General features: G+C 56.3%; 1 protein-coding gene across 1 annotated transcript in view; it reads left to right on the top strand.

Moving 5' to 3' along the window:
* Positions 1 to 12512, top strand: part of LOC140408747 (cytokine-dependent hematopoietic cell linker-like) — a 314639-nt gene that overhangs the window by 77506 nt on the left and 224621 nt on the right. The window contains exon 3 of the mRNA XM_072496381.1: positions 968 to 1033. Coding sequence (XP_072352482.1) covers positions 978 to 1033 — 56 coding nt within the window. The 5' untranslated portion in view covers positions 968 to 977. The remainder of the gene's footprint in view (positions 1 to 967; positions 1034 to 12512) is intronic.

The raw sequence follows: 12512 nt of genomic DNA, 5'->3' as shown, positions 1-12512 counted from the left end.
GAAATGTGCTCTAAAAAGCATGAAGCTGCTGAAGCCGGCAGCTCTCATCTCCATTTTATTGGCAGGTTTCCAGGATTCTGGGTAATTCGGCTGAATGCAGAACAAGGCCAGCAGCGCGGGTTCAATTCCCGTACCGGCCTCCCCGAACAGGCGCCGGAATGTGGCGACAAGGGCTTTTCACAGTAACTTCATTGAAGCCGACTTGTGACAATAAGTGATTATTATTAAGGCTGTTAAATTTCAATCATGCTCCAACTGCATAGTGGGAGTTGATTTAAATGTGATCCTGAGGTGCTCCATCTCTTTAAGAGGGTAAACACACACACCACACAGTCCAATACGGTAGAAATGGCAGCAGGGTTTGGCCTGCCTTCTCCGATTTTTAATCTTGAACCACCTGCCTGCCCCCATTCTCAGATTCCCACCCCCATTCCTGGCACCCTAAATTTTCACTGGGGTGGGAGTAGGATGTGAACAGAAAGAATTCCCTTTAATGATCTTTGTGGAGAATTGGGGGTCAAGTCTTACATGTTTGTCCAATTCAATTTTGAAATTAAAGTCTGATTTACATTTGTAGGTTCACTTTTACTTTTTAACTCAAGTGCAAAGGGTAACATTATTACTTTCCAGCAACAAAAGCCTACCTTGCGGTTTCTGTCGGATTTAAGAGTTTGTTTGAGTTTAGTGGGAAATAAGAACTGAAACTTGTGAAGGATACCACAAAGTCAAAATGGAAGTCTAAGGACTGATTTAAGATTGAGCCAAGATCACCCTGAGTTAAGGCGTGTACTTCACAGTTTTTTGTCCGTTTTGCAAATAGCAGTGATATTTGAGAATTGCAGACAGCTAGCTGAGTAGAAAATTAAAGAAAATGGAAAAACTAAGAAAAGAAACTAAAGTTGCTTCTCTGTGAAAAGAGAAGTTGAACAGGCTTGGTTCAATATTTTGGAGTTTTTTATTCTGCCAGGCAAAATCCAATGCATGAGAGATCTATTGAAAGAGACAAAATGCTGCCACGCCTACCTGAGAACAGGTAAGGAAGTTTTCATTCTTTCATTTTGAGAACATTTCTTGGATAAAACTTGCAAAGAATGCAAACTATCCTGACCATCATGCCAACATGAACAAAATGTGCAAAAGATAATGGGGGTAAAAGTACGCTTCAGAATAATATTTTTATGTGAAAACTATACCAAAATTAGACACCAGAAGAAGTTGAACAGTTTCGTTTTTTATAGGGGTTAAAGATGATAGCCTTTTTACAATATTTACATTGCACAGACTTTCTGGAAGTATCGTTCACAACAAAAGTATTGGCTTCCTGCACATATAACCGGTCTCAATTAGTTTATCAATTAAGTCAGTAAACAAAGGCCTGCTCTCGAACATTTCTAAGTTAGTCAGTTGCACTTTACTCAATTGTGTTTTCCAGCTTTTTCTGTTTTTATAACATAGCAAATGATTTCATAATGTTTTCCTTCATAGTGTTTTAAATAAATATACTGCAGTTGGCAGTAGTAAAATAAGATTGTGACATTGCATTTGCAATTTTGCCTGACTAACGTTAAAATCTTCTGGCACTCAGGAATATTTAGATCACATTAGATTTAAATTTATTATTACGTGTACCGAGGTACAGTGAAATGTATTGTTCTGCGTACAGTCCAGGCAGATCGCTCCATACATGAAAAGCATAGGACATATGTTAAATACATGAGGATACATAACGAAAATACATAAAAAATAGACAGCGGGTGAAGTATATGGGGCGTCATTCTCCGAACCCCCGCCGGGTCGGAGAATGGCCGTTGGCCGCCGTGAATCCCGCCCCCGCCCCCGCCGAAGTCTCCGAAGGGAGAAAAGTCGGCGGGGCGTTAATGGCGCCGCTGCCGCGGAGAATGTCACGGGTCTGCGCAAGGCAGCCGATTTTCGGCCTGCCGATATTCTCCCTTCCGGATGGGCCGAAGTCCCGTCGACGTGATGACCGTTCACGTCGACGTGAATCAAACCTCCTTTTCATCAGCGTGACCCGGTGCTCCAGGCTCACGCCGACCAGCGAGGAGGTGAGTGACGGCCTGGGGGGTTGGCTCTGGGCAGGAAATGGCGTGGCCGCAGACTGATTGCCTGAGGAGAGGTGTGTCTCGGCTTGTGTGTGTGTGTGCGGCCGTGGGGGGGGGGTTAGAGTAGGTTGGGCTCCGGGGGAGTGCCGGGAGGGGGTCCGTGCCGGGGTGGAGGTTGGGGGGGGGGGTCCATGCCGGGGTGGAGGTTGGGGGTTGGGGAGGGGGTCCGTGCCGGGGTGGAGGTTGGGGAGGGGGTCCGTGCCGGGATGGAGGTTGGGGGTTGGGGGGGGGGTCCGTGCTGGGGTGGAGGTTGGGGAGGGGGTCCGTGCCGGGGTGGAGGTTGGGGGTTGGGGGGGGGTCCGTGCTGGGGTGGAGGTTGGGAAGGGGGTCCGTGCCGGGATGGAGGTTGGGGGTTGGGGGGGGGTCCGTGCTGGGGTGGAGGTTGGGGAGGGGGTCCGTGCCGGGGTGGAGGTTGGGGAGGGGGTCCGTGCCGGGGTGGAGGTTGGGGGGGGGCCGTGCCGGCGTGGAGGTTGGGGAGGGGGTCTGTGCCGGGGTGGAGGTTGGGGGGGGGTCCGTGCTGGGGTGGAGGTTGGGTAGGGGGTCCGTACCGGGGTGGAGGTTGGGGGTTGGGGGGGGGTCCGTGCTGGGGTGGAGGTTGGGGAGGGGGTCCGTGCCGGGATGGAGGTTGGGGGTTGGGGGGGGGTCCGTGCCCGGGGGGAGGTTGGGGGTTGGGGAGGGGGTCCGTGCCGGGGTGGAGGTTGGGGAGGGGGTCCGTGCCGGGATGGAGGTTGGGGGTTGGGGGGAGGGTCCGTGCTGGGGTGGAGGTTGGGGAGGGGGTCCGTGCCGGGGTGGAGGTTGGGGAGGGAGTCCGTGCCGGGGTGGAGGTTGGGGGGGGGGGGTTCGTGCCGGGGTGGAGGTTGGGGGTTGGGGAGGGGGTCCGTGCCGGGGTGGAGGTTGGGGGTTGGGGGGGGGGTCCGTGCTGGGGTGGGTGATGGGAGTGCAAATGAGTTGGTCCACCTGGCCAGGTGCCAGCCTCCAACAGTTGGACCCATGCGGTCCATGCCACCTGGCTGGGGGGAGGAGGGGATATGGGCAATGATGACATGTCGTCGTTCCCCTCCCCCCCCACCAGGCCGTCATGTTTTCAGACCATCCAGCGATGTTGGCCGCTGTGGTGGCAGCCGCTCATGTCTATGTTGCCCTGGATGAGGAGGAGGAGGAGCGTGCCAGAGAGGCGGCGCAGGCTGCCGCAGAGGGGCAGGCGGCAGCCGCCCAGGCTGGAGGGTCACCTGACCGACAGGACGAGGAGGGGGAGGAGGACGTCGCGGCCCCACGGCAACGGAGGCACCCGAGGGCGCCCCGTGTGTACCGGCCCCGGCAGTCATACCAGGACCTCACGGACCGGGAATGCAGGAGGAGACTCCGGATGAGCCGGGAAACCGTGGCACACATCTGCCACCTGCTGGCACACCTGTCACCGCGTGGCACTGGCGGGGGACACCCTCTCCCCGTGTCCGTCAAGGTTACGGTGGCCCTGAACTTTTATGCAACGGGGTCATTCCAGGCACCGAGTGGGGACCTGTCCGGCATATCGCAGACATCGGTGCATCGGTGCATCCGGGCAGTGACAGATGCCCTTTATGCCATGGCGCACCGCTACATCCGCTTCCCCGTGGACCGGGCCAGCCAAGATGCCCGGGCCGTGGGCTTCTCTGCCATTGCCGGGTTCCCCATGGTCCAGGGCGCGATCGATGGGATGCACGTCGCCGTGCGGCCACCTGCAGATAACAGGGCCGTGTTCACTAATAGGAAGGGGACCTATTCGATGAACGTACAGGTGGTCTGCGACCACCGCATGATGATCCTGCACGTCTGCGCCCGTCACCCAGGCAGTGTACACGACTCATTCGTGTTGTCGCGGTCATCCATCCCCGGCATGTACGAGGGACGCCATCCCCGGCTGAGGGGCTGGTTGCTGGGCGACAGGGGCTACCCATTGCGATCGTGGCTGATGACGCCTATACGGAGGCCACGCAATGAGGCGGAGAACCGCTACAATGATGCCCATGTAGCGACAAGGGGAGTGATCGAGAGGTGCTTTGGCGTGCTGAAGATGCGTTTCAGGTGCCTGGACCTCTCTGGGGGCGCCCTCCAGTATCGGTCAGATAGGGTCGGCCGCATCATTGTGGTGTGCTGCGTCCTGCACAACATAGCCCAGCAGAGGGGCGATGTGCCGCAGGCAGAGGAGGGCGGAGTGGAGGAGCAGCAGGAAGAGGCGCAGTCCTCCCCAGATGAGGGGGATGGGGGCAATGGTCAGGGCAGACGGGGTAGACACAGGCGGGTGGCTGTCCACCATTACCGGCTGGCCCAGCGGGCACGGGACAGACTGATAGACGCCCGCTTCACTGACTAGATGGGCGTGGGAATCGGGTAGTATGGCCACAGACCGCACACCATGACAACAGCCGACCACCCACACCCCCCACCCATCCACCCACCCAGCACCCTCACCCCCCTCCCCAACCCCACACACCCCACCCGCATGCACACCACCCCCCCACCCCCAATTGCCGATCCACCGGCGGCACAACGGGCCGGGCTCACCCAGTTGCGGGTGGACGCGTGTCTATCGCAGGCCATGGAGAATGATGACAACCCGCCTCCGATGAGCTCCTGGCTCTACATCGTTGGACTATGTCTGACCCATGGCCACAGTACCACCATCCACCCGGACCATCCCTGCATGCGGCTGTGACACTGCAGCGCACGGTCCCGTCCTCTGCCCGGGGGATGTTGATGGCGGCCCAGGGGGAAGGGGGCAGACTCACCTGGGGCTGAGGTAAGACCACCCCTCACACACACACTTGCGCTCAACGTACATGACACCCCCGCACACTTTGGACAGAGCACAAAGGCAGCTTCGGTAGGTGTAACATTGACTTTAATAACCAAAGGAGTTCATGCACGTGCCCTAGCGCCTAAAACTCATCTGTGCCCTGCACCCGTGCCAACTTACTCAGTGTCTAATTGTTTGGCCTTACGGGCCCTTTGACTACGTCTACGTGGTTCCCCAGACGGTACAGCAGAACTGGAGGTGGACTCCTGTGATTCCTGCCCTCTGACACTGGATCCCTTTGGCGGCCGTTTCCTGGGGCGTCCTGGCCTAGATGGGCCAGGCTGCGGCCCGGGCGACTGGGATGGCGAGCTGCCAGCCTGTCCTGCCCGTTGCCCACCCGATGCACCTGGGACGGAAGGGGGGGAGTCCGAGGTGTCGCGGTGTACCGGGACCTCCCCTACAGAGGGAGCCGGGACGGACCACACCACCTCCTCCTCCCTCGGGGTGCCCGATGGCCCCCAGGCCTCTACATGGGTGGGGGATGCGAACGGACTGGCCATCCGACGCGCCCCCGACATCTGGCGCTGCCAGTCCTGGAGGCCCGTGCTGGTATCGACAGGGGTCTGCAGGTTTGCAGCCATGGAGCCCAGGGGGTTGTCGAACCCTGTCTGCGACAGTGCGACGCCAGCTCGCACATGGCCACTGGCGCCGATGCCCTCAGCGATGGCCTGCTGAGACTGGGCCATGGCCTGCAGAGACTGGGCCATGGCCTGCAGAGACTGGGCTATGGCCTGCTGAGACTGGGCCATGGCCTGCTGAGACTGGGCCATGGCCTGCTGAGACTGGGCTATGGCGTGCTGAGACTGGGCAATGGCGTTGAGCGCCTCTGCCATCTGGCGCTGGCACTGGCTCATGGCCTCCTGTGAGAGGGCAGCCATTTCCTGGGCCACAGACGCCGCCTGCACGGAAGGCCCCAGGCCTCGCAAACCGTTCCCCATGTCTGACACCGTCGCACCCATTGCCTCCACCGCGGACGCCACCCGTGCGGTGTCAGCCTGGGTGGCACGCATGACCGGGACCACTCCCAGCTCCTGGACGCGGGTGGACTCCTCCACCTGCGACCGCAGCCGCCGCAAGCCACCCGTCACCCTATTCGCTCGTCTCCGTGTCAGTGGTTGCATCGGATCTATGTGTGGGTGTGGTAACTGCAGGAACCCGGGATCCATCTGGGTGGCAGATGTTCGCTTGGCCTGGGCTGCCCTCCGACCGCCCGGTCCCTCTGCTGCTCCTACCTCCACCTGCTGTACCGGGACGGCTGTGTTGTGCGCACCAGTGAGTGTACCAGACGCCTCATCACTAAAGTGCCCAACCGTGGTGAGTGTTTCTACGATGGTGGAGGGTGTTGGTGACAGCAGTGGCGTTGTGTCGTGCTCTTCGTCCCACTCTGAGTCCATGGCACTTTGGGGTGGGGGTTCGTCTCCACCCATCCACTCTGAGTCACTGTCCGGTATTTCGTCTTCCCGGGTAGGGGTGTCCTGGGTAGTGCTGTCCCGGGTAGTGCTGTCCCGGGTAGGGGTGTCCTGGATAGTGGTGTCCTGGGTAGTGGTGTCCTGGCTCGGATGTGACGGGGGCCTGTGGCTGCCCCCCTCATCGCTGGGTGGTCGCTCCCGCACGTGACGGGGGTGTCGTCTCCCTGTTGCTCCAGGTCTCTCCGTCTCCCGTGGTGTGCGAGGGGCATCCTGCGGGCGTCGCATGCTGGAGGGTCCGGGTCTCTCCGTCTCCCGTGGTCTCCGAGGGGCATCCTGCGGGCGTCGCATGCTGGAGGGTTCGGGTATCTCCGTCTCCCGTGGTCTCCGAGGGGCATCCTGCGGGCGTCGCATGCTGGAGGGTGCGGGTCTCTCCGTCTCCCGTGGTCTCCGAGGGGCATCCTGCGGGCGTCGCATGCTGGAGGGTGCGGGACTCTCCGTCTCCCGTGGTCTCCGAGGGGCATCCTGCGGGCGTCGCATGCTGGAGGGCGCGCGTCTCTCCGTCTCCTGTGGTCTCCGAGGGGCATCCTGCGGGCGTCGCATGCTGGAGGGTGCGGGTCTCTCCGTCTCCTGTGGTCTCCGAGGGGCATCCTGCGGGCGGTCTGCATCTGCGGGGATGGGTGCCTGGACGTTTGGTCCTGCGATACACAATGAAGCATGCATGGTTAGACATCAGGCAGTGATCAGGTGATACGGGGGAGGGGGATATAGGGGAGGGGGGATATGGGGACGGGCTGTTGGTGGCTCACTTGCTCGTGGGGCCCCGACCTCTGCATCAGCAACCTCCCGGTCCTCAGGTCCGCCAGCCAGTTCCAGGGCCCTTTCCTTGTGTACGGTCAGTGGCCTCTCATCAGCGGGCCCTCCTCCAGTCCTCACATGCTCCCTATTGTTGTGTGCGCGCTTCTCCTGGGGGGGGGGGGGTGGTGGCAGGGGTAAAAGGCAACAGTGTTAGGCAGGTATATGAATGCACGCCATCGGTTGCGCGTGCATTGCGAGGTTAAGGTTAGGGCTGGATTCACTTGGGGATATGGGGGAGGGGGGGATATGGGGGAGGGGGGATATGGAGGATATGGGGGAGGGGGGATATGGGGGATATGGGGGAGGGGGGATATGGGGGATATGGGGGAGGGGGGAATATGGGGGATATGGGGGAGGGGGGGATATGGGGGAGGGGGGGATATGGGGGAGGGGGATATGGGGGATATGGGGAGGGGGGATATGGGGGAGGGGGGGATATGGGGGATATGGGGAAGGGGGGATATGGGGGAGGGGGGAATATGCGGGATATGGGGGAGGGGGGATATGGGGGATATGGGGGAGGGGGGATATGGGGGAGGGGGGATATGGGGGATATGGGGAGGGGGGATATGGGGGAGGGGGAATATGGGGGATATGGGGGAGGGGGGAATATGGGGGATATGGGGGAGGGGGAATATGGGGGATATGGGGAGGGGGGGATATGGGGGAGGGGGGGATATGGGGGAGGGGGGAATATGGGGGGTATGGGGGAGGGGGGATATGGGGGATATGGGGAGGGGGGATATGGGGGAGGGGGGATATGGGGGATATGGGGAGGGGGGATATGGGGGAGGGGGGGAATATGGGGGATATGGGGGAGGGGGGGAATATGGGGGATATGGGGGAGGGGGGAATATGGGGGATATGGGGGAGGGGGGAATATGGGGGATATGGGGAGGGGGGATATGGGGGAGGGGGGAATATGGGGGAGGGGGGAATATGGGGGAGGGGGGGATATGGGGGAGGGGAGATTTGGGGAGGGGGGATATGGGGGATATGGGGAGGCTCACCCTGCCTGCTCTGACGAGGTCGTTCACCTTTTTGTGGCACTGGGTGCCTGTCCGTGGTGTTAGGGCCACAGCGGTGACGGCCTCTGCCACCTCCCTCCACAGACGCCGGCTGTGGCGTGGGGCAACTCTGCGGCCATGCCCGGGATACAGGGCGTCCCTCCTCTGCTCCACCGCGTCCAGGAGCGCCTCCACATCGCGTGACTCGAACCTCGGGGCTGAGCGACGGCCAGCCATCAAGTCGGGTGTTGCGGTCGGCTGTTCCGGTCGGGTGGGGGGGAGCTGCGCGGCCTTATGAGCCGTCACGCCGTGCAGCGCGTATGACGCTGCACGGCGTGAACCACTGCGCAAGCGCGGATCCCGTTACGTCGCTGCTAGCCCATTTCGGGCCGCAGACTATCGGCCCATTTTTATGACGTGACGCAAGTGGGATTTGCGCCGTTTTTGGCGCCGATCGGCGGACTTTCCGCCGATAATGGAGAATTTCGCCCATGGTATTTGGTGCTACAGCTATAGAGAAAATGTGTCGAAAGATTAGTCAGTCCAAGAGATCAGTTCAGACCCTAAGAGTGTCATTCAGGAGTCCGGTAACAGCGGGGAAGAAGCTGTTTTTGAATCTATTGATGCATGTTCTCAAACTTTTGTATCTTCTGCCCGATGGAAGAGGTTGGAAGAGAGAATAACCCGGGTGGGAGGGATCTTTGATTATGCTGTCCGCTTTCCCACGGCAGCGGGGAGTGGTGTAGACAGAGTCAATGGATGGGAGGCGGGTTCACATGATGGACTGGGCTGTGTTCACGTGTTCATATTTAAACCAGGTCTCGTCTGCCAGTGGAATCTTTTATCTGATGAGGGAACAAGATGGGAAACAAGACAATGAAAATATTTCAAGTCCAACTCTGACCCTACAAACAAGGTGGGCGATCAAACAGCCTCATATAGAACGATACAGCGCAGTACAGGCCCTTCGGCCCACGATGTTGCACCAAAACAAAAGCCATCTAACCTACACTATGCCATTATCATCCATATGCTTATCCAATAAACTTTTAAATGCCCTCAATGTTGGCGAGTTCACTACTGTTGCAGGTAGGGCATTCCACGGCCTCACCACTTTTTGCGTAAAGAACCTACCTCTGACCTCTGTCCTATATCTATTACCCCTCAGTTTAAAGCTATGTCCCCTCGTGCCAGCCATTTCCATCCGCGGGAGAAGGCTCTCACTGTCCACCCTATCTAACCCCCTGATCATTTTGTATGCCTCTATTAAGTCTCCTCTTAACCTTCTTCTCTCCAACGAAAACAACCTCAAGTCCATCAGCCTTTCCTCATAAGATTTTCCCTCCATACCAGGCAACATCCTGGTAAATCTCCTCTGCACCCGCTCCAAAGCCTCCACGTCCTTCCTATAATGCGGTGACCAGAACTGTACGCAATACTCCAAATGCGGCCGTACCAGAGTTTTGTACAGCTGCAACATGACCTCCTGACTCCGGAACTCAGTCCCTCTACCAATAAAGGCCAACACTCCATAGGCCTTCTTCACAACCCTATCAACCTGGGTGGCAACTTTCAGGGATCTATGTACATGGACACCTAGATCTCTCTGCTCATCCACACTTCCAAGAACTTTACCATTAGCTAAATATTCCGCATTCCTGTTATTCCTTCCAAAGTGAATCACCTCACACTTCTCTACATTAAACTCCATTTGCCACCTCTCAGCCCAGCTCTGCAGCTTATCTATGTCCCTCTGTAACCTGCTACATCCTTCCACACTGTCGACAACACCACCGACTTTAGTGTCGTCTGCAAATTTACTCACCCACCCTTCTGCGCCTTCCTCTAGGTCATTGATAAAAATGACAAACAGCAACGGCCCCAGAACAGATCCTTGTGGTACGTCACTTGTAACTGAACTCCATTCTGAACATTTCCCATCAACCACCACCCTCTGTCTTCTTTCAGCTAGCCAATTTCTGATCCACATCTCTAAATCACCTCAATCCCCAGCCTCCGTATTTCTGCAATAGCCTACCGTGGGGAACCTTATCAAACGCTTTACTGAAATCCATATACACCACATCAACTGCTCTACCCTCGTCTACCTGTTCAGTCACCTTCTCAAAGAACTCGATAAGGTTTGTGAGGCATGACCTACCCTTTACAAAGCCATGCTGACTATCCCTGATCATATTATTCCTATCTAGATGATTATAAATCATGTCTCTTATAATCCCCTCCAAGACTTTACCCACTACAGACGTGAGGCTCACCGGTCTATAGTTGCCGGGGTTGTCTCTGCTCCCCTTTTTGAACAAAGGGACCACATTTGCTATCCTCCAGTCCTCTGGCACTATTCCTGTAGCCAATGATGACATAAAAATCAAAGCCAATGGTCCAGCAATCTCTTCCCTGGCATCCCAGAGAATCCTAGGATAAATCCCATCAGGCCCCGGGGACTTATCTATTTTCAGCCTGCCCAGAATTGCCAACACCTCTTCCCTACGTACCTCAATGCCATCTATTCTAATAGCCTGGGTCTCAGCATTCTCCTCCACAACATTATCTTTTTCCTGAGTGAATACTGACGAAAAATATTCATTTAGTATCTCGCCTATCTCTTCAGACTCCACACACAACTTCCCATCCCTGTCCTTGACTGGTCCTACTCTTACCCTAGTCATTCGCTTATTCCTGACATACCTATAGAAAGCTTTTGGGTTTTCCTTGATCCTACCTGCCAAATACTTCTCATGTCCCCTCCTTGCTCGTCTTAGCTCTCTCTTTAGATCCTTCCTCGCTACCTTGTAACTATCCATCGCCCCTACTGAAACTTCACACCTCATCTTCACATAGGCCTCCTTCTTCCTTTTAACAAGAGATTCCACTTCTTTGGTAAACCACGGTTCCCTCGCTCTAAGCCTTCCTCCCTGCCTGACCGGTACGTACTTATCAAGAACACGCAGTAGCTGATCCTTGAACAAGCTCCACTTATCCAGTGTGCCCAACACTTGCAGTCTACTTCTCCAACCTATCCCCCCCAAGTCACATCTAATGGCATCATAATTGCCCTTCCCCCAGCTATAACTCTTGCCCTGCGGTGTATACTTATCCCTTTCCATCACTAACGTAAACGTCACCGAATTGTGGTCACTGTCCCCAAAGTGCTCTCCTACCTCCAAATCCAACACCTGGCCAGGTTCATTACCCAAAACCAAATCCAACGTGGCCTCGCCTCTTGTTGGCCTGTCAACATAACATATTGTGTCAGGAAACCCTCCTGCACACACTGTACAAAAAACGACCCATCTAATGTACTCGAACTATATCTTTTCCAGTCAATATTTGGAAAGTTAAAGTCTCCCATAATAACTACCCTGTTACTTTTGCTCTTATCCAGGATCATCCTCGCCATCCTTTCCTCTACATCCCTAGAACTATTTGGAGGCCTATAGAAAACTCCCAACAGGGTGACCTCTCCTTTCCTGTTTCTAACCTCAGCCCATACTACCTCGGAAGATGAGTCCCCATCTAGCATCCTCTCCGTCACCGTAATACTGCTCTTGACTAGCAGCGCCACACCTCCCTCTTTTGCCTCCTTCTCTGAGCTTACTAAAACACCTAAACCCCGGAACCTGCAACATCCATTCCTGTCCCTGCTCTATCCATGTCTCCGAAATGGCCAGAACATCGAAGTCCCAGGTACCAACCCATGCTGCCAGTTCCCCTACCTTATTTCGTATACTCCTGGCATTGAAGTAGGCACACTTCAAACCACCTACCTGAACACTGGCCCCCTCTTGCAACGTCAAATCTGTGCTCCTGACCTCTATACTCTCATTCTCACATACCCTAAAACTACAATCCAGGTTCTCATGCCCCTGCTGCAATAGTTTAAACCCCCCTAGAGAGCACTAACAAATCTCCCCCCAGGATATTTGTGCCCCTCAGGTTCAGATGTAGACCATCCTGTCTGTAGAGGTCCCACCTTCCCCAGAAAGAGCCCCAGTTATCCAGAAATCTGAATCCCTACCGCCTGCACCATCCCTGTAGCCACGTGTTTAATTGCTCTCTCTCCCTATTCCTCATTTGATTATCACGTGGCACGGGCAACAACCCAGAGATAACAACTCTGTTTGTTCTAGTTCTGAGCTTCTATCCTAGCTCCCTGAAAGCCTTCCTGACATCCTTGTCCCCTTTCCTACCTATGTCGTTAGTGCCAATGTGGACCACGACTTGGGGCTGCTCCCCCTCCCCCTTAAGGACCCGGAAAACACGATCC

This window comes from Scyliorhinus torazame, chromosome 3, assembly GCF_047496885.1.
Source record: "Scyliorhinus torazame isolate Kashiwa2021f chromosome 3, sScyTor2.1, whole genome shotgun sequence".
Taxonomy (NCBI): domain Eukaryota; kingdom Metazoa; phylum Chordata; class Chondrichthyes; order Carcharhiniformes; family Scyliorhinidae; genus Scyliorhinus; species Scyliorhinus torazame.
This window is presented reverse-complemented; position numbering and strand designations above follow the sequence as displayed.